The 21,794-nt window shown below is 38.2% G+C and overlaps 4 protein-coding genes across 6 annotated transcripts; 1 reads left to right on the top strand and 3 right to left on the bottom strand.

Annotated features, from left to right (window-relative positions):
• Positions 1-1,650: 1,650 nt before the first annotated feature.
• Positions 1,651-5,068, bottom strand: LOC307046107 (serine hydrolase-like protein). Of its 2 annotated transcripts, XM_079692279.1 has the most exons (12): positions 4,915-5,068; positions 4,431-4,574; positions 3,661-3,774; positions 3,502-3,543; positions 3,384-3,403; positions 3,197-3,271; positions 2,862-2,971; positions 2,704-2,783; positions 2,586-2,620; positions 2,393-2,469; positions 2,014-2,101; positions 1,651-1,878 (listed from the first exon to the last, which is right to left on the bottom strand). In XM_079692279.1, exons 1-12 carry the CDS (start codon positions 4,928-4,930, stop codon positions 1,747-1,749), a joined length of 933 nt encoding a protein of 310 aa, XP_079548405.1. In that variant the 5' UTR covers positions 4,931-5,068; the 3' UTR covers positions 1,651-1,746. The 2 variants fall into 2 exon arrangements, with proteins under 2 accessions (XP_079548405.1, XP_079548406.1); XM_079692280.1 differs by lacking the exon at positions 3,197-3,271.
• A 278-nt stretch (positions 5,069-5,346) lies between these two features.
• On the bottom strand, positions 5,347-12,674 carry serhl (serine hydrolase like). 2 transcript variants are annotated; one of them, XR_013810071.1, is made up of 13 exons: positions 12,497-12,674; positions 11,440-11,583; positions 9,814-9,927; positions 9,191-9,232; positions 9,086-9,105; positions 8,916-8,990; positions 8,238-8,347; positions 8,073-8,150; positions 7,911-7,947; positions 7,708-7,784; positions 7,522-7,609; positions 7,213-7,420; positions 6,265-6,399 (listed from the first exon to the last, which is right to left on the bottom strand). XR_013810071.1 is itself a non-coding variant. In XM_079692261.1 (12 exons), exons 1-12 carry the CDS (start codon positions 12,552-12,554, stop codon positions 6,256-6,258), a joined length of 987 nt encoding a protein of 328 aa, XP_079548387.1. In that variant the 5' UTR covers positions 12,555-12,674; the 3' UTR covers positions 5,347-6,255. The 2 variants fall into 2 exon arrangements, 1 of the variants encoding a protein (XP_079548387.1); XM_079692261.1 differs by lacking the exon at positions 7,213-7,420 and having other exon boundaries at positions 5,347-6,399.
• Positions 12,654-15,061, top strand: mb (myoglobin). Its single transcript, XM_079692300.1, has 4 exons — positions 12,654-12,755; positions 13,892-13,977; positions 14,527-14,746; positions 14,870-15,061. The coding sequence occupies exons 2-4, from the start codon at positions 13,895-13,897 to the stop codon at positions 15,008-15,010; spliced, it is 444 nt and encodes a 147-aa protein (XP_079548426.1). The 5' UTR covers positions 12,654-12,755; positions 13,892-13,894; the 3' UTR covers positions 15,011-15,061.
• A 746-nt stretch (positions 15,062-15,807) lies between these two features.
• On the bottom strand, positions 15,808-21,177 carry pane1 (proliferation associated nuclear element). Its single transcript, XM_079655068.1, has 6 exons — positions 21,025-21,177; positions 19,569-19,645; positions 19,199-19,297; positions 18,364-18,443; positions 18,050-18,141; positions 15,808-17,497 (listed from the first exon to the last, which is right to left on the bottom strand). The coding sequence occupies exons 1-6, from the start codon at positions 21,079-21,081 to the stop codon at positions 17,348-17,350; spliced, it is 555 nt and encodes a 184-aa protein (XP_079511194.1). The 5' UTR covers positions 21,082-21,177; the 3' UTR covers positions 15,808-17,347.
• Between the last annotated feature and the right edge of the window lie 617 nt (positions 21,178-21,794).

Raw genomic sequence — 21,794 nt, 5'->3', positions numbered from 1 at the left:
GTCCATGCCACTAGAGGCCTGTACTACGAAGCTGGTTCAATCTAACCTGGATATGTTTGAGTTAGCCGGTTGGCCTAATCCAAGACATACGCGCTCTCGCTAAACGGTACTATGACGCGGGTTATCAAGTGGATCGCTCAAGCCAGCCGTGCCCTATTTAGTTAGGTGCGCGTTCACATGAAAGGGGTGGTATTTGGATCATTCAACCAATCACAAACATGGAGAAGCATACTGACAGCGCAGCGTCATACTTCCTGAATGAAAAGTAAACTATAATATTAGTCAAATATGAAGAAGTTAAACTTTAAACATCCATGACTTAAACACTGTATCCAGGATAAAAGCCACATAGCTGCACATGTCTGCAAGGAGAATATAGCTGCTAAAAGAAAAAGTGTTTAAATGCGTTTATGATATCACTGCCCCGTCTAAGACACGAGTGGGTCTGACTTTAATTACATTTGTCTCGAGTGTTTCGTCAACTTAATGAGTTGCTTAAAATAATACTTCTGCATACAGTATGTGACACTGTAAGTGTTGCACGGCCAGATACGGCTCAGCTGACTCAGATAAGGAAATATATACATTATGATGTGATATGCCGCAGACTGTACTTAATGTTACTCTGATCCGGTTACTTATGTTGTGGCAGATATTTAAGTAAGCTTTCTTAATGCTAATGTTATAATAGTCAGATTGCTCTGAAGATGGGAGGTGATATTCTATTAATGTTCACGTTCACACATTCGGTGATTTTCGCCGGCCGTCTTTCCTGCAACGGCAGCTTTTCTGTATTTCCTTTCTCCTGTAATATGTCTTGATCGCACACTGAGCTCTGATTGGTCAGCAGGCTTTCACTGAGTTGATCTCTTATCCTGCAACCTAACCTCCGGGGCAGGTTAGCTGCACAGCATAAGTTACCATGGAGATCTAGCCTGCTAAAAAGAGAACCAGCTTCGTAGGACCGGAAACCCCGGGTTTTCCCTGAAGTTAGTCGGCTAAGCGAAAATCCTGCTTCGTAGTATACCCCCCTGGAAAGGGTCAATGTTGCTACACTTGTGTTGGGTCATTTAGAATCAAATACCTTCTGGTATCACTGTAGATGACATCTCAGCAACTGTTGATCTGTAGTTTATGTGTCTCTGAAAGTGAAAAATAGATTCACAAACATTCACAACGCTTCAAACTATTCTGAAATGTCTGTCTAACAAATTAAACATGAAGGAAAACTCTGACCTTTGGAACCTAAACATACATATTTTCTGCAACCAGTGATTTCATTGGATGTTCATAAGGAAGGGCTACTGTTCTGACCAATCATTACACTGCTGAGTCGGGTCTTACCTGAAAGGTGACTGTGTCTTTTGTTCCCTCAGTAATGGCTGTCAGGCAATCTGCTGCAAGGACAATACCACTGGGAACTGTCCCTGCTAAGAAACCCCCTTTCACACTTTTTGTTCTGTGATAAGAATTATTTTTGGACATTGCCCTCCTAACATACGGGCAGCCTCAACATGTTTGGCCAATCAGACAATTTAGAGAAAATCAAAAGCATTGTTTAAAAAAGCACTCAAATGTGTCACAATACAACAATTTTGAAAAACAAAAAACTAGAAGTTTCAAAAGGAATAATGTCACATCAGAAAGAAATTATTTATAAATGTATTTTATTGTATGTGTTATTGTAAATCACACTGTGCTTTTATAAACTATACAATTACTTAAGTACACCAGTGTATTTGTAGTTTATAACTTGTGCTGTCTGTTGATTGACTGGGACAACACTTTGGTGCGCAGGAAGTCAGAAACAAATGGAGCGATGACTTCAGGATTATTCAGATGAACGTGATGATCGCCTGGTACCCTAACAACCGTGTGCTGAAACCCACAGAAACAGAGAGGGATATGAAACTTCTGGTATAAAGAACAAAAAGCCACTAAGATGTTTAAATAATCAAGTAAAACCACTTCAAAATGATTGTAATTTCATTCCACCTCAAGTTGGAAACTCACATTTCTGTTCTTTAAACATTCGAGGAGTGCTGAGGTAAATTTTCTTTGAGCTGGTTCAGAGAGTATTTTATCAAAGCCTTTATCCGTCCTGGAGGAAAAGATTTTGAATAAACAATGTGAGAATGGACCATATACTGTAGCATATCTATTGTTAGATAGCTATGGCAGATAGCTATGAGTGACTTATATACTTAAAAAAAACAAAAAACACATCATTGGGGCAGGGACATGATTTCCTCATTTAAAGCTGTATTTCTGTTCAGGCCATTAGCTAACATTTGTCAGTGATTATAAATGTGTGTCTTACGTCACAATGTGATACTACAGGTGTAACATTATAATACAAACATTTATTTCAGTGTAGTGATCAATATCTTACAGAACAGCTAGAACGGAGGCTTGAATCCTCGACTGTATCTCCAGACTCTGCTCCAAGCTGATGCGCACGATATTTTTCTGAAAACATCAAATGAAACACAGCTACTGTAAAAGCTGAATACTAAACCTCTGTTGTAAAAAAAGCAAGTGAACAGAGGAGAGGTGATTTTAGGGGAAGGTTAAAAGTGACATACAAAATGAACTCGCAGGTCTCTGGAGAAGACAAACCCTGAAGAAGAGAAACACATTCAGAAGATGAAACCAAAGTGAGAATATTCCTCTGTTAGAAGAGGGGAAGAGATAAAGATATACCTCCTTCAACCTGAACGAGACCTCGCTCTAGGAGGATGTGCACCGACCGTTCAGACAGAGTGGGGTTTGCAGCCTTTAACCTGAAATAATTAAAATACGTTAGCAATCAGCATTAAAATAAGATGAGACCAAATGATTAGTAATCTGTAAAGTGATACCTTTCAACTGCCTTCTCGTACGTGTAAACTCTCCTCTTCTTCTCTTCTGTCTTTTTTTCAAACTGTAGTATTTGATCTATCCCCTGACTCACCACTTTGCATATTTCTTTCTGGAGGCAATAAGCAAGATATGTTTAACTGTTATATGAGATGAAGTATATTTATATCAATGACCACATTTTTCAAGACACGTAGGAATTGCAAACTCTCATAGAGTTCAAGAAGACTAAACAAAAAGAAGAAAAACACAAAGCCACTGGTCATTATGCCCTGGCAACACAAAGCATTCAAGATTTACAGTGAGTGTAATCTGGTCAATAAACAAAGATTAATACTGAATCTGTGGGTAGTATTCCGTAATTGTCCAGAAGCACAAGAGCATCCACCATCTCAGGATACAGTGCACTGAACTGTAGAAGACACAATTTAGACCATAATGGTTATAGCATGTTCAAAATCAGGCCTAATTAATCTTTGTGTGTTATGAATAAAAGAGGAAAGAGGTTACACAATGGTACTCACCATTCCAGCAATGTCCCCACCTGTAATTAAAGAGAAACCGCACATGATTTGCAATTTAAATGACTTTGTAGCATAGCAACTCGGATTAGGAAAAATTCTGCTCAATTGGTGGACTCACCCATACTGTGGCCGATGACGGAGAATTTCCTCAGCTGCAGCGCTGTGGGAGTTAATTTCACAGATCATCAACCAGGTTCAGTATCTCATGAAAGAGCAGCGAGAGTCGCCATAAGTCTCTCTGTGGTTTAATTATATGCATAAATATGTTCCCACGCACCATCAGTGACTCTGAGTACGTCCGTCACGTAATCCGGTAAAGAGTAGAAATCTCCAGGAGGGCGATGTGATGACAGACCGTGACCCACCAGATCCACCGCAATGTATCTGAACTCTGAGGAGAGAAGAGATGAGACTATTTTAAACAACAATGACCTGTGATTTCACTTGGACTTGTGCCTTTTGACTTGAAATATGTGATAACTGACCCCAATCCCATAGTTTAAAAAGTATATGACATATTGCATGCAGCAGTGAAAGGGCAGCTGCAGTTTGTATTAAAAGGAAAAAATATGTGATTTGGAGTGTAGCCTTGGTTTGAAAGAGTACAGCAGCTTCCAATGAAGTAGGAATACAAAACCATGATGAACTAACGTTATCTAACTGAGGGGCCGTTGACAAATTCATACCAAAGATAATTTTGTTAGCATACCAAAACTATACAGTGGTTAACAAAAAACGAATTGCACCATACAAAATGTGCATACTGCATGCAGTGTGGACTAAGTACTTTATCCTTATATGGCATCTTGATGCTCTTTCTCATATCTGCTGTGGAAAGGATTGTTAGTCAGAACAGTTACACAGCATTCTGGCTTGCGTAATGCAAAATGTGACCAAGTGCAGTGCAGTACAGGCTACTTCAAATGGTATGGTAGTATCATGGATGTATAATAAGGGTAGTATGGGTATTCAAAAGTAGGGGTTGATTGTGCATAACAATGGCCTGGTCCCACCTCTGCTCACTGCACAGTAGTACTAGTGTGTTACCTTTGGGAAGAAGGGGAATGAGGGTTTTGAATGAACCACAGTTGTCAGCCCAGCCGTGCAGGCAGAGCACAGGACGACCATGTTCAGGACCCCAAACTCTCCCTCTGATCTCCCCCCATGGCACCGGGACACAGAGCTCTGAAACTAACACATTAAACAACAAAATAACTCATAGAGCAGTTTTAAAACGAGACTGCCAGATTCTTACAGACATCAGAAAAATCTAACCGTTTACGACTTTTAGCAACAGTATTGTGTATTAGTCAGCCAAGCGAGAAATGTGTTTATCAATTTGTGAAAGAAAGTCTGCAGCCCGTGCACAAAGATTTGACGGATAGGAGAAACTTACTTTAAACTAAAAATACTAACAATAAGATCCAAAGAAATAACGTTTTGATTTGTAAACAAAGCATGTGAGTATCAATACCTCACACTGTAGATTACACAATTTATCAAAGTGTCCTTCTAGACTGAATTTGTTTACCTTCTGCAGCCATCATAGCTGCAGTGTAACTGCGACATTAACTTCGCAAAAGTAATGAACATAACAAACAAAACGTGACGTGAGCACGTCACGCTCAAACCAACTTCCGTGTTGTCTTGTGGCGGCACTTTACTTTGTCCCCCTCAGTTTTGTCTTTCAGGCTATTTATACAATGGAGAGATGCATCTTACGAACTACTTATAGACTTTTTGAACAGTTTGCATTGAAAGGTAAATGGACTGCATTTATATAAGTCTTTGTGACCAATACGTTACTTACCCATGTATGATGATCTGTTGCCTCAAGTAAGGGAGTGAGTTTTAACACCTGTGTATGGAACCAAGACTGAATACAATTATATGAACTGAATATAGGCTGCAAATGAATCGCCCTTCTACATTTAGGGAGGAAATAATTACACCAGAAACCATGTACAATACATTAAAAATAACTTTAATATTAAACATTTGGTTATAGAAAACAACAACCATACCACAGATGAGTATGGTCTGTTAGTAAAATGGTCAGATAATTATTGCTATAGATCGAAGGAATTGTAATTTCATAGATAGATACTCCAGACTTCTAAAACACCTGACAGGCCACAGTGCATTTCAAACCATCCTCAGTCAGCAGCTACAGGGTGATATAACACAGTTGGCTAACACAGTGATCTGTGCAGAAGGAAGACACTGGGCTAAAAGAAGAGTGCAGCAGCCTGAACAACAAGCTTTCAAAGCTGATGATGTCCAGTTTTTAACGACAAGGTCGGAAATGAGAGTAGTGTTCGTGAGAATGCCATTCTATGACATGTTTATGTTGTTGTCATAGGGAACATGTTTAACTTCCCCCCCCCAAAAAAGTTCAAAGCCTCCTACCTCATCTCCTATAATAAGGAGGACAAAACTGTCAAAATTTAAAACCGATAAAAAACACAAATTTGAATCCCATGGCCTTCAAAGCATAAAATAATATCTTCTATCATATAAGGGACATCCTCTAATAAGCTAATCATGCATTGATTTTTGTTATTGTTTTGAATCAAAGACAGTTTAAGGATGAATACACTTTATATTTGGAGTTTTCTTTTAAGATTATCTCTCTTTATGTTCCATACCATTATCAGACATGTGTTTTTAAGTGTTTCTGTACATTTTCACAGAAGTCTCACACACTTGAATTCTTGACATTGACACAAGGGACAGCATCAAATATAATATCCAAGCTGCGCCTAAAACCTAATTTGGCAGTTTTTTTGTATCAGTCTCTTCATCTCACCCAACACTCCTTTCAGTAAAAGTATTTAAGGCACAACTAATGTTATTTTTATAAATATTTTAACTATAACTTTGAGGTCTGTTCCTCTTTTAGTGTAGCTGGCTCTGACAACACTTTGCTCCGCAGGAAGTCAGACACGAGAGGAGCAACGACTCCCGGGTCGTTCAGATGGATGTGATGATCGCCTGGTAACTTCACCACAGTGTGCTGAGAGAAAGAGAGACAATAAAATGTGTGAGAGATCTACCTCGAACAATATATATTTAATATATATATAATGTTTGTCAATACAAATAGAGTGTAACACTTCAACTAATCTCTATTAATTGCAATAGGGATGCAGATCTGTAGGCAACAGGACACGATTTTGGTATCAACAGTTTCTGTGTGTAGTCCGAGTAGTATTGACCGATCACATTTCAGTAAGCTTTGGTAGCATGCATGTAAACGGGTAAACAAAAGAGACATAACATTTTGCATAGGGCGAAATACAATGTTGGGACCGATCGGCAATTGTCTGAAGATGATTTTGATTTGCTTTTTTATGTATCATTTTATCTGCTTTAATATGCAGGTATCTGTTTATGGAGACCAGATAAGTCATAATCCCTTAACTTCAACTCTTATATTTGTGTCCCAATTTGTTAAATAGATTGTGAACAATGCCCCTGTCTCTGAAGAGGGAGGTCTTGGATCGGATATCTGATATCGCTCACTGTGTCTGTGAGCTGTCTGGTCCTTAGCAGGTGGTGTACAGTGGATGTTTGAGAGATATTTCACAATAAATCATCAGCTTTCTGCAGCTGAAAACATTGCTGTGAGAGCGGTGAGAACTAACCCGAAATATCAAACTTGCTTCAGAAAAATCTAAAACTCCACAAAGAGTAGAGCCACAGTATCTGTAGGTTTAGGACTATGAGCAACACCTTTCATAATGAGATTTGTATCATAGAAATGTTGATTATAGCTGCTTTAACAACTCTTACTCTGACATTAGTCCCTCTTTGTTTTCCCCCTCACCAGCTGACTTGGAAAGAGAGCGCCATTGGAGCGATTAGTTGACGCACATCTTCTGTTCTCGCTCTCATCCGCAGCTCTGGACCAAACTCCAGTATTTAGGTCACAGTGAGGTTCACAGCTAGAAAGATTTCTGCTGCCTCTGAGACATTGAGCTCGTAACACGCAGATACTTTTTTTCATCTGTGCTGCCGCCTGTCTGCCTGTCGGTCTACAAGGCACAATTACACACACAGGCTTAACGGCTTAAAAATAAACACCACAATGTAGGAGCACCTACCTCACACAAACACAAAGTAAAAATACACTCACATTTCTGTCCCTATAGGCCTGAAGCATTGCTGATGTAAATTTCCTTTTATCTGGTTCATCAAATAATTTCTCAAAGCCGTCCTCTGCTCTGGAAAGGCAAAGACGAAAGAGAAGAAAAAGATTGTATGAATATTTAGTTAGGTACAATGTATTGGTATTGCATTGAGAAATGGAGGAAATGCTTACAGAACAACTAGAACAGGGGCTTTAATCATCGACTGCAATTCTAGACTCTGCTCTGCAGTGATGCGCACCGTATTTTTCTGAACAAAAAAGAGAAAAGAATACAATGAACAACACAGTACATGCATTTTATGGGCTGCACGAAACACCTGTGGTGGATACAAAAAGGAAAAGTGATGATTTTGTGCAGTTCAGCAAAAACCTACCAGATTAATACGAAAGTCTCGAGTAAACACCACACCTGCAAGATGAAAAAAAACACTTTATTTATATTATAAGAGTATAACATTATTTGAGGAGAGAACTTATTCTGTGAGGAGCATCTCTAACAAACACGAAAACAGAGAAGAAGAGATAAAGACATTCCTCCTTCCACTTGAACGAGACCTCGCTCTAAGAGGATGTGTGCAGACTTTTCAGACAGTGTGGGGTTTGCATCCTGCAACCTGAAATAAATAAAACACACTTTTAGAAAACACATGGATGAGTTGGTGTGGAGTAATCCTAAAACAACATAAAGGAAAGTGCAACACCTCTCTACTGCATTTTCATAAGTGTAAACTCTTGTCTTTTTCTCCTCTGGTTTTTTTTCAAACTCAACCATCTGATCCATCCCCTGCCTCATCGCTTCAAAGACCTCTTTCTGAAAGAAAACAGAGAGAAATGATTAGGGAACACATTCAAAACTACTCTCGAGAGTGGATTTCACAGCACAGGTCTTTGAAATATTGGGTAAAGTAACAATATTATAGGAATGCTTAACCACAGAGGAAAAAACTATTGCACATGCATTGGTGACATAAAACTTTTCTTAAATGGCAAAGAACCTATTTTTTCTCATTTAGTCCCAAAGTAGAATTTATTTGACATTGTTATGAATTAATTGACAGTGTTTTAACCTGAATCAAGGGTCCTGAAAAAGGATTATATTACAGGAGCCCACAACAGCGTAGCCGAGCGCCTCCTCCTTCATACAGTATAGATTACTAAATAAAATGTTTACTTTCAAAGACCTTTTTAAGTAAGTAAGTAAGTAAGCAAGAAACAATACATTCTCAACATGTGGAAGGACTAATGAAATTGTTATGAAGCGTTTTGTAAAGAAATGCAATGATTTTTTGCATCACAACTTTAAAGTGCAATGTATTTTTGTTCTTCCTTAACTAAACCTCAGATGATATCACTGTAGTAACTATAGATTGTGTGAATACCAGATCTGTAGGAAAGAATCCATACGAGTCCAGCAGTACGACAGCATCCACCATCTCTGGATAGAGTGCACTGAACTGCAGGAAAACACAATAGATGCCGCACAGTAAAGAAAAAACACTCAGTAGATGTATCCTAATAAATAGTGCTCTGTCATTAAAATGTCACTTACCATTCCAGCGATGTTACCACCTGAAATAAAAAGAAAGTGCACATATAAATATGAAATACCACAAGCGTTCTAATTGCTCAAATGCTTCTGTAAAGCTGCTCTCACCCATACTGTGTCCTATGATGGAGAACTTGCTCCACTGCAGAGCTGTGGAAGCAATTTCACAGATCATCAACCAGGTTCAGTATCTCATCACAGAACACTGAGACTTTTTAGTCGAAAGACAGCGAGAATACTGTGGCTAAACGGCAAAACAGATGCACCAGGGCAGGGTGATTTAGTTTAATATTCTCATAGTCAGAAGAAATCAACCTCTCTTTCATGTGCTACAAAAAAACTTAAATATTCTTGAATGATTACTTTTTACAAGCTCAAGAGTCAACTACTCTTAATTTATGTTTAATGCAATAAACTGTGTTCAACTGTTGCACATTCATCTGGATAAATAAAGGTTTGAAATGAAATCAGGCAAAGCTCTTGAAATGTGTCAAATAGAACCCCAAATAATGATGTTTTTAATTCGATTGAACTAAGAATCTGTATTTCAGGTTCACATGTTGCTCATATATATATAAAGACATGTCTCCACTGACGGTCTATGACCAATATTAAAACATTTTCACAGACCCCCAGGCTGCACTGTATCCTTTCAGAGATGTAGCTTGTTGAACGAAAGCTGAAATTGGATATGAATTAAACATCTCCTGCTAGTTCTGTAACTCACTCACCGTCAATAACTCTGCGTACGTCCATCACATAGGTGGGGAAAGAGTAGGAAACTCCAGCAGGACGATGTGACGACCGGCCGTGACCCGCCAGCTCCACCGCCACGTACCTGCACTCTGAGAGGAGACATACAGAAGAACCATAACTCACAGAGAGACTGTCACATGATCTCTTTAAGGAAACAAATACATATTTTAAACTAAACAAACCAAATATCCTTCACTCAATACTATTTTCAGTTGGATAGTTTCGCCTTAGACACCAATAGCAAGACCCGATCAACCAGGAAAGGTTGTAATTTCTTGGTAGTATAATCAATCTTGAACATGCATGTAGGCCAGGAAAAAGGGTTAAATCCTCATCATTTTAGAGGCAGCTGCTCTTGCAGCTGAGTTACAGCAGCTGCAAGGAGGAGCTGCACTGCACAGATACACACTGTCTTCAGGCAAAGTGTAATTATCAAACACCTGCATGAGCTGGGAAGTCTTTTGAAAGTACAGTTGAAAAAACCAAGCTCAATTGTCAAGACTGTTTTTGGTCATACTGAGGGACAAACCAGGGGGTTTCTTATCTGTATTTTACTTTGAATTGAATATATAGCTGAGGCAAGCAGGACATGTTAAAGCAAAAAAAAGAAAGAGGGGCAGTTCTAGTTGAATTCTAGTCATCCCTCTTCTTAGATCTTGTTATTGTGAGGCAACAGGCCAACACGCCTCCCGGGCTAACTGCTGTGCACAAGGGGATCCCCAAGTTCCCAAGGTATGTGTGTCTCTTAAAGGTTGGGTAGGTAATTTTGGAGAAACCAGCTCGAGTGCGCTAGAATTTGAAAATACACAACCGGAAAAAATCTGCCCCTTCCTTACAGAGCCCCTCCTCCAAAACACACGAATGCGCACATGACCAATGAGGGCAAGAGATAAGTTTATGCACAGATGGAAGGCTGACAGGCAGGTAGGCCATCCAGTTATTTTAGCCGGGCCGGATTGGCCGTGCTTTTTACAGTACTACGGCTTCCAGAGATGACATTTTTTTATGGATTTGTTGTCAAAGCACTTAAGATATTCATTACTATCGGGATGTTAAGAGTATTCCATGGAATATAACAAAAAGTATATTTCGAGCCGGTTTCTCAAACTTACCTACCCCACCTTTAAGGTAAATAATATTAAATATGAAAAATGTTAATTGATTTCTAATGGCCCTCTTGCCAGGTCAAATAACAGAGGAAAAAACAGAGATGTATGTTTTAAATGCAGTTTGAATAGTAAAATCCATCACTGAAATGATATCAATGTCTACAATTAAGAAACTGCCTGATGGAAATTTTGAAAATGATGAGGCCGTATTTTTGGATATATCATTAGTATTTTGTAAGCAGTATGTGGGAGATTCTCCCATATTCAAACAGGGAAACACATTGAACAGATGACCTAGAAAAAGCCATAAAAGCTGTGCTTTCTTCTTTACATCAGCCTTCATTTTAAATGGCAGTGAATATGACATTGTATATTGAGAGTCTCTTATGAATTAAGGGATAAAAGCCCATACTGCGAGATTTTTAGTTACACCTTTACTTAAGGACATTAAGGAGGCTGGTGGCAAATAAGTTATGCATGAACAACAATTACCTTTGGGTAAATGGGGAATGAGGGTGTTGAATGTGCCACAGTTGTCAGCCCAGCCGTGCAGGCAAAGCACAGGACGGCCATGATCAGGACCCCAAATTTTCCCTCTGATCTCCCCCCATGGCACCGGTACACAGAGCTCTGAAACTGACACATTAAAAACTCTGGTTTAGTTCAACTTTGAACGGCTGAAAACTCTTCTGTTAACTTCTCTGGGCCAAGTCCAACTAAATTAGTTTTTGCTCACCAGGAATATACATGGAAATGCACGCTCACTCAAGCAAAACTAAGAGATTTCTGTGCCTAATGTCACTCTCCACTTGAATAGCTTCTTGTTCAGCTTCTTGATTTTAGGGAGAGGCTTCTTTTTTTTTGTATTTCCATGTGTGGGTTGAACTTTTGGATTGGTAATGTGTAGATCTCAAAGAAAGTATAAATATGAATCAGTTCAAAAATAAAAACGGCTTGACGAAATTAAAGGTAATTATCTAATTTAAGTTACGTCAAGGGGTAGGACCATGTGTATAGTTTTTCCTGCTCCTTTTTGAACATGTAATATGTATTTGTCTTGTCTATTGATGGTTCACTTTATATATTTAGTATTCACATTATTCGTTATTCTTGTTTTGCTGTTGGAAATAACAATATTATGTCTATACCTATCTTATCCCATACTATGTGTGTTCACTCTTACATGCCCTGCATTGTTATTACGTCATTCATACACATGCACTAATTTAACTCTAAAAAATAATCTGCAATTCTACTGACATGTAAACACGATTCATTTAGCTGTTTTCTCTTCTGTTACACGCTGTCCTGGTTATGGAATAAATAAATCAATGTTGTTTATTTATATAGCCCAATATCACAAATATTACATTTGTCTCAGTGGACTTCACAGTTTGTACAGAATATCAGTATGACAATACGACACCCTCTGTCCTTAGACCCTCACATCGTACAAGGAAAAACTTCCGGAGAAAACCCCACAGTTTAAAGGGGAAAATAAACACTCATGTTTCTCCATTCATCGCACTTTCACACACTTATTAGTTACCTGCTTGTTTCATTGCACTGGTATGGAGGTGTCTTAGGCCTTTTAAGGCCTGTAACATGTCGGTAAATACCACCGCTAAACAGCTGATGTAAAACCTATAAAACAAAAACAAATCTCAAAACTGAAATACTTTTACAGCCTTTTTGACGGTCACTGCCGGTGTTTTCCGGGTGTTGAAAACCCACGTGACATGATTTGAAGAGGCTATTGGATAAACAGACATGGAGCAACTATCTGGACCAATCAGCGATAAGAAGAGGTGGGCTTACCTCTCAAGATAACAAATAGAGATCTTTTTAAAAATAAAATGAAGTTAACAAATGTTAATACACAAACATTGTGAAATTATGCATAAGGACAAGAAGAGGAAACATAGGATAGTGTCACGTCAGAGAATTATACATTTTTTAATAAAACTCAGTAAACGAGGTTTGAGGAATCTGTTGTACCACAATGAATGGGATAAGTATCATGTAGCAATGTAAATTACATAAGACTTAAAGATAAGAAACAAAGCAATAAACAAAAGACAAAATAGACAATATGAGAAATCATATATAAATAATATACATAATCTATCTATCTACCTACCTATCTATCTATCTATCTATCTATCTATCTATCTATCTATCTATCTATCTATCTATCTATCTATCTATCTATCTATCTATCTATCTATCTATCTATCTATCTATCTATCTATCTATCTATCTATCTATCTATCTATCTATATCTATATATATATATAGTTTACTTGGAATCAAAATGTTCCAGATCAACTTTGGAGGTGTTGTGAACATTTGAAGTGTGGTGAGAGGATGTCTGGAATAATGTGGTGATATGACGGTGAAGGGAGTATAAAAGGTCAGCTTTGAGGGGGGGAAGTCAGGTCCAGAAGAATTTTGTACATCATACAGGACATTTTACTACTCTGCAGGTATGAGATATCTTTTTTAATTGTTTTAAATGTAATTAGAATAATAGGGTACAAGGACAGAGAAATGTCATTGTGGAAAATACTTTTATACAAAACAATATAAGAAATAAAGCAGTTTTTAAGTGCCAAGGTTAGTATTGAAGAAATAAAAAGGTATGTATAACCATGTAACAGCTTCAAGAGCATCATCTGATTTCACTTCACATGAATTGTGCAGGGCTTCACCAAGGTTACAGTGTTGACTCTGTGAGGGCAGCTGAGTTGATGAAGACGCCTCTTTCTAATAATTAATCACACTTGAGTTCAGCAGTGACTGCACACAATCAAACGGTGGATGTGCAACTTGATGTGATCAGAGACCTTTATTTTTCTTGGATTTTTATGTTACTTCCTGTGACTGAATCTGCTTTTTATTCCTCAAATCTGTGCTTTTATTATATATTATATTACCTCCTCAGATAATGGCTGACTTTGACATGGTGCTGAAGTGCTGGGGTCCAGTGGAGGCGGACTACGCAACCCACGGGGGTCTGGTGCTGACCCGGTCAGTGTCTCCTACCAGATTAGATGAATATGTCCTCTGGGTCAGGAGGTTTGCAGGGCTGTAGAAATGTTTTTTGAAGGCACATTATTTTTCATTAAGTTCCCTTCACAGTCTTATTTCCCAATGTGAGGCCATGACAGTGTCCTCATTAGGGGTGAAACGATACATCAATATAGATTGATATACATTAATTTACAAGTCAACAATCCATACATATCATCATTTTTAAGATTTAGAATTAAACAAGACTTTTGAAGTAAAACAGGCTGTTTTTGTAATGTATTTAATTTATTAGATTGTCTTTTATTTGTATAAAGAAGAATATATATGTTTTTATATCTAAATGGGTCTAATAGTTGATATAAACAAAACTGAATCTGTTAAACTGGGTATCATAGCAGACTTTGTGATATCAGCAAATATTGTATTGATGTCAAAGAATAAATATAAAATATATTATCATATTGTGATAAACTTGTAATTTAAACCCCTTGTCCTCAGTTGTGAGTGTTATTTCAGGTGAACCCTCACATTTTCTTTTCCTCGCAGTTTATTCACAGAGCACCCAGAAACCCTGAAGTTATTCCCCAAGTTTGCTGGCATCGCCCATGGGGACCTGGCCGGGGATGCAGGTGTTTCTGCCCACGGTGCCACAGTGCTGAATAAACTGGGCGATCTGCTGAAGGCCAGAGGCGCCCACGCTGCCCTCCTCAAACCTCTGTCCAGCAGCCACGCCACCAAGCACAAGATCCCCATTATTAACTTCAAGGTGAGGTTGATTGACATGAGGGCAAGTTCGAACGTATCTAGACCATTGTGGTTTGATCTTTCCTCCAACTTTTTGTGTCCTCCAACCTAATTTTAAAGCATTTTTTGTGATTCTTGTATTCAGCTGATTGCAGAGGTCATTGGTAAAGTCATGGAGGAGAAGGCGGGACTGGATGCCGCCGGGCAGACTGCCCTGAGGAACGTGATGGCCGTCATCATCGCTGACATGGAGGCCGACTACAAAGAGCTGGGCTTCACTGAATGAAGATCAGATTCACAAAGTGTTGCCGTAGACAGACAGGAAAAAAATGTACCACATGCAAAATAAAAAAATAAAAAATTGTCTGATCTTCTGTAAGCCTAATTAAATAATGTTTGCAATGAAATTAAATCCATTACAGCAGCATCCTTAACTACCTATAAACCCTTATCACAAAAAAGTTCTCTACTCCTTTTTTTCAGGCACTATCCAAGGTTTTATTCTTTTGCTGAATATTAAATAACACTCACTTGATTTATGTGTTTTATTAGTCACCTCCTGTGTCCTTAATATTCAAGGTAATAGAGTTATAAATCAGTGTTGTTAAAATTAAGTGTGCTCATCGCAAATAATAAATTAAAGGAGAAAAACATGTCGTTGCAAAGCCATTTCAATAAAAAAAAATGAATTGGTTAGTGGGAAAGCCACTCCAACATCTAAGAAACTGAGAATTCGAATGGAACCCTCTTTGTTTTATCACACACATGTTCATGTACACAGCACACAGTGAAATTTGACCTCTGCATTCAACCCATCCTAGTCCTAGGAGTTGTGGGCAGCATTTGCACAGCAACTAGGGCGTAATGAGGGGGTCGTGCCTTGCTAAAGGGAATCACGGCAGTGCTCAAGAGTTTAACTGGGACCCCTAAGAACCAGTCCACACTCTCTACTTTGGTCTGTTCAGTGAACCTCCTGTTCCAACGCCAAGTCTCCACAGACTGAGCTCCTGCTGCCTCAGTGACAGTGCAGATAGGTTTGTGGACACACACAAATAGCTCTCACAAACAAATGCAGACAGAAACTCACACGTAATATATATATATATTTTTTAAAAGCACTTAACGCAGCAATGTCCCCAAAGAGCCTCACACAATATTATCTTTCAGTTCTTAGAAACCTGACACAACGTATGACCCTGTTGCTTCTGCTAACAAACTTAATGATGGCTCATTAACATATCATTAGCTCTCTGCAATGTGTTTGAACCCATAGGTGAAATGGTTAATGTATAATTCACTGGGTTAGGGTTAGCTTAAAGTCTGTTGTGCTTAAAACTGTCACACTCAAATTTGATATCAAAACTTCAAACTGCATTTGAAACGTCTCCCTTTGTTCCTTGCAACTTCAACTGACAAAATAGTCACTATCTTACAAATGTAGACACCAGACCTCTTTTCTTTTGGTTGACCAATCAAATGCCTATTTATGATGGAGAAGGTGAAACATATTTTGGTTATCATTGTCATTCACATCCTGACCCCTTGTGCCTCAGAGTTTCTGACTTCATGCTACAACAATGTTTTGTTGTTTGATAGATAATTGCCACGATGATAACCCAACTATTAATAGCGTGTGTGTGTGTGTGTTTGCACGTTAGGGCATGCATGCGGACGTGACACCAGGCACAGGGCCTTTCGTCACACCCTGGGGGAGACACCGCTGCCTCCCCCGTGGGCTGCTGACATGTATGATGGAAAGTAATATATTTTAAATATCATTTTTTTATATCATTAACATTTAGTTTTTTGAGTCACCAAATGTAGTATAGTTAAGATTGAAATTACAATCCAAGAGTGTAATAAAACAACATTTACATTTCAAATACAATAACTATCAAATGGGGTTTGCCCTGTTCTTGAATATGACTGAAGAAAGTGAAGAGCCAGAAAAGTTTTTTAAAAAACAAAAAGCTGCTCTAAAAGCACTTTTCAAACCAAATGTCAGAATAATAAAGATAAATACTAGTCTTTTACTGTTCAAACACATCCTTAATTTCTTGTATTTTCACTATTTACCTGATGGAAGCAATAGAACCATAAAAAACACATATATTACAGAATATGTACATAAAAAGCATACTGTAAAGTATTATCATTATATATACGATGTTTTTAATTAAGCTTTGCAGCATCATGTTCTCAGCATCATGTTCTCATTGATATACAAAAACCAGCTGACTGATATTTGTTGATCCCACAGCACAGTGGGATGTAAAGCCCTGCACACACACAGGTGTTTACAATCTGTGATCAGATCTCTGTTTAGGTTTAAGGTAAGAGGAGCTGTGCTGAAATGACAGTGGAGAACAGCCAGGAAACTGTAGAGAAGAGATGTAATCTGCCAAAAAGTGTGCCAGCACTATGAGTGTGCAGTCTTTAACAGATCCATTAAACAAAAAAAGAAAAAGGCTTTTATTGTAGCTATTAGCCAGTCCATTAGATAACCGTTTGAAGTTCAAAAGGATCTTTTGAAAAACCATGCTGATGTGTTCTTGGCCACGACAAATAAATATACATGAAACAAACAAAAAAGTGAGAGACACCCCTCCAGAGAAAACAGGAGCTAATCGAAGCTTGGCTGGTCGATGTCGGGGGGGACGGTGCAGCTCGTCAGGCTGGACAGGTAGAGAGCGGTAGCCATGGGAACAAGACCAGCCGACACCTTCAGGATGATCAGCAGCCGCTTTGTAGCATTGGTCACACCGTCTGGTGTCTGGAGGGGAAAGCATCACACAGGAGTTTGAAAGAAACACTACGGAGAAACTTTCAAATGATGTGTCGAAATGGCATCGTTTTTTTTATAGCATGCAGTCATACTGTTGTCTGTTTTCATGGAAATATGTAGCTGGGTATAGTTTCTCTAAAGTAAGGATTGGATGCTTTTCTTTGTTGTATATGATAGTAAACTGAATATCATGGGGTTTTAAACTGTTGCAATATGCAATGTCCTAATATCAATATCCATAGCAATATCCAATGCAGACAAACGAAATATCTGGGGGGAATGATAACAGCCATCCCTCAATACTTTTTAAAAATGAATCTAGAAAATAATATCCAGATTAATAGATGAAGAAGATATTCCTAATTTGCGGCCCCTATAAAATAACTTCGTCTTCTTTAGATTGTTAAAGACCCTCATATATCCTGTTACTGGCTATTGTTCAAATCTATGTCTTCCCCTTTTTCTACACATACATTTGTCTCTGTAATGACGAATCAGTTTAAACCATCATAAATCTTTGTGTGAAAGGTTGATTCAAACCTGATCCTCTGCAAACAGTAAGGGGCAGTAAAGCGCTGCAGCGAGCTTCCTGACAGCGTCCAGCCGCTCGGTCGGCACTGACGCATTACGAGCTACAAGAGACAGATTCATGACAGAGCGGCGGGTCAGTCTGAGACACAGAAAGGCTGCTCGTTTAAGAAACAACCAAGGGAGGCATGAGGTACATATAATAGTGATAGATCTATGCTTCATGTTAAATCTTTTGTTCCTGTTATGTCCATCTTAAAATTTGATTCAAGAAGCTGAAGAGAGTAGGAAAACACTTCTACTAAGAACTGAACCCGTCGACGTACCATTAGTAACCATGAAGCAGACTTTTCCAAGTAAATATCCAGGGTCCAAATATTTCAGGGAAGCTTCTGCTGACTGGAAACTATAAGAAGACAAAATAATTATACATGTAAAACGATTAGTTATTATATAATCTATTCAGGGTTCATACAGCTTTTAGCAAATAAAATTCTGCCTTTTCAATGTACATTTACAGACAATTGAAGCCTTTATCTTATTATTGAAATGACTTTAAGGCCTCGTTTACACGGGAACGCAAAGGAAAAGGAATCAAATTCGATATCAAAAAAGTCTTCCGTTCACACGCAATCAGCTCAATTAACGTGTCCGTTCACACGAGACCGCTCGTAAGCGCTGGAGACGCTGTAGTACATATGCCGGGCCTGTAAGTGGCGCTGTACTTCCGCCACAAAATACACCAAAAGCAGCGAAAAAGACTTCCCGAGCATGGTTGCCATGGTTGCTTTTCTGTTAATTCTCGGCGGTGGATTTAGCAGCAGAGGTGGGGAGAGGCAGGGCTCTGGCTGTTTCTCTTTTTCTCCCTCCCCGAGGCAAGCGTGTGCTCCTGCTGTAAATCTCCCCGGTAGTCCACCAGCAGATGAAAAACACCCACCTCTCTGCCTCTTCCATTGAGAGAAATTAAGTACCCACAGTAATCAATGTGTGTTACCACTTTGATTACTTCTTTTTCTGGATTGGGACGCCAGGAGACAAACTAATATTGGACTGTTTCATTGTATTTAATTAAAGACCTTTAACCTTGAAAACATAATGGTAGATATTTTTCTTCTGTGTTGAGGTGATTCAAATACAAATATGGGAGGATGTGAAAGTTACCTGAGCTCTGAGGTGAGGTTGATGATAAACACCACCAGGTCTATCCTCGGTCGGCTCTCCTCATTCTCCTTGGGCAGAGGCAGACTCTTAGCTAGTCTCCTGATGGGTAAAATATGAATATGTTCACCTTTATGTAGCAAACAGAGGCTAAATCATACAGATGTTTATGATGTGTTCATGTCATCAGACAATTCAGGTCGGGTGTATGAGGGTTTAAAAAATATAATGCATTGACAATAAACAAAACATTAGCATATGCAACATTTTTTAAATAATAATAAGGGTTAGAAGATGGTGGTTCCAGTTGTGATATTACTGACCATTTCCTGTGTCTGAGCGGAGCAGTTTAAAAGGAGGCAGCAGTACTCACACATTCACAGTGACGACGGTCTCCTCCACCAGAACGTCTGCTAAACTTTTCTGAAACTGCTCCTCACTCTCCACCAGCTGGAGGACAAACAAACCATGTCAGCACAAAGCTGGATGATATGACACTGTGATTCAAATTAAAGCAGCACAGGATTTACTGAAGATGTCCTTCAATATGTACTTGAATATGTTGTTGAAATTAACTCAATAGCCTATAATATACTTCATTAGGTGCTGGTACTTTGCTTCAGTTTATGCATTGTGTGTAACTTTTGTGTAATACACCCACTATACCCACTATAATCTAAAGACAAACATTTTTTTATTCATCTGACAGAGAATACACCTTCATTAGATCTCATGTACAGAAAGGTTGTCAGATTCTGCTCACATCAAGTACAATATTAAAATGTAACACATTATTGTATAGGAGTGCTGACCCCAGCGTTTGGAAACACTTCTTTAAGGAACATGTGGTTTTTTTGTAATGTTTTAAAAATAATAATAATTAGTGTTCCTATGTTCATGGTGAGGTTCATGTGAAACTGAGATCCTTTAATTAGGTAAAGTAGCAAAACTAAATTGTAAAAAGTCAATGGTAAACAAGAAATTCAAGCATTAAAAAGTATATTTAATGTAAGGTATTAAAATCAAATATAATTAAAGTACCAAAAGTAAAAGTACTCTTTATGCTCATGCTCATATCACTTCATATACTGCTAAATAGCCTAATCTGTATTAAAATATAATAGTCTATTAGTGAGGTATATTCTGTCTCAATAATCATAATCTATTGCCTAACTAGTGTTTAAAGTGGACCTATCATGCTATATTTGTTGAACAATATATTGTAGGGCCATACCTATATAAAGTATATAAATATAGTTTTTTTTTCAAAATACCTAAAAGATCCTGCATTTTAGCCATGCCTCATTTCGCTCTATTGGCTCTTTTTTTTTTTTAGATTTGGGTATGAAGGAAAATAGAGAGGGTTGTGTTTTCTGACACTTGGTGAGCACCGGGGACACATATTCATGTATAAAAGAAGTACAAAAGTGCATTTTGCATGATAGGTCCCCTTTAAGTTATATAATAAATGTAACGTTATTTGAGTAAACAGCAGGCTACCTCACCTCCCAAATCTATCGGAGTAACATTAGAAGTAATAACTTAGCAGAAAATAGAAGTGGGTACATCTATTAATTCAGACAGCCATAGCCTATTCGAATAGGCTACAAGTAGACTATTATACCTTATAAGTGTGCTTTGTTTGGATAAAGTTAGGTATTACTATGTAAGGCATAACAAAAACAAAAAATTATTAACAGTAAATGTGCATTTGATTGGGGGTAAATGACTAAACACCTTAGGTCCTGTCATCGCGAGCAACTAAAACACAACATCGCACTATCTCTGTAAAGTTTAACATTTAAAGCTATAATAAAACACAAACTCACCAGGATGTTCGCTGTGTTCAAACCAGGCAGCTTACTAAAGGGCTTCAGCAAAGACATCCTGATGTAAACACTCAAAACAATCCCCGTTCCGAAGAAAATGTTGTAAACAATCCTCTCTGCTCATTTCATACTCACTCGCGCTTCTTTTCTGAACGTGCGTCTGACATCACGTTTTTCCACTGACGTCATCACGCTCTCCCTCCACAGGCAGTAGCTTTGCGCCCCCTGCAGGCTGCCGGGGGTTTCACAGTTCAGCCGTGATGAAGCATCGCAAGTACAGACTTTACTCCTGGAGCAAAACGCTGCATCAGGGATTTAGGAAACGAATGCAGCTGACAGCTGTTAACAAATATCTGTTAAAAATTATACATTTTAATTCACATTTATTTAAAAAGCTTTAGTTAATAATACATACCTCAGATATGTATTTCATATTATAGTACACAATATGACCAACTGTGTTATCATAGACTGTATATATAAAGGTTATTATGCATTTTATGGATTAAGCCACTGAGCAGTACATTATTGTAAATAAGGTCCAAAATTCCTGGCTGCAACATTAGCAACGCTTAGACCATATTTTGAATCCAATATTATGTAAATAGGCAGTTTTGCATACTTGCTTATGAATGTGTTCTATTTTAATGCTAAAACATTCGACCCTTTACTTAAGCCAAATCATTAATGGTTATGAGCAGGACCTGTAAACTCATATTTGTTATTTCTTTTTGATTGTTTTAAAAAAAAAAATGTGTTTACAACATGAC

This window comes from Notothenia rossii, assembly GCF_949606895.1.
Source record: "Notothenia rossii genome assembly, chromosome: 1".
NCBI classification, from domain to species: Eukaryota; Metazoa; Chordata; class Actinopteri; order Perciformes; family Nototheniidae; genus Notothenia; species Notothenia rossii.
Note: the sequence above shows the minus strand (reverse complement) of the source record. Positions and strands in the feature narration are given on the sequence as shown.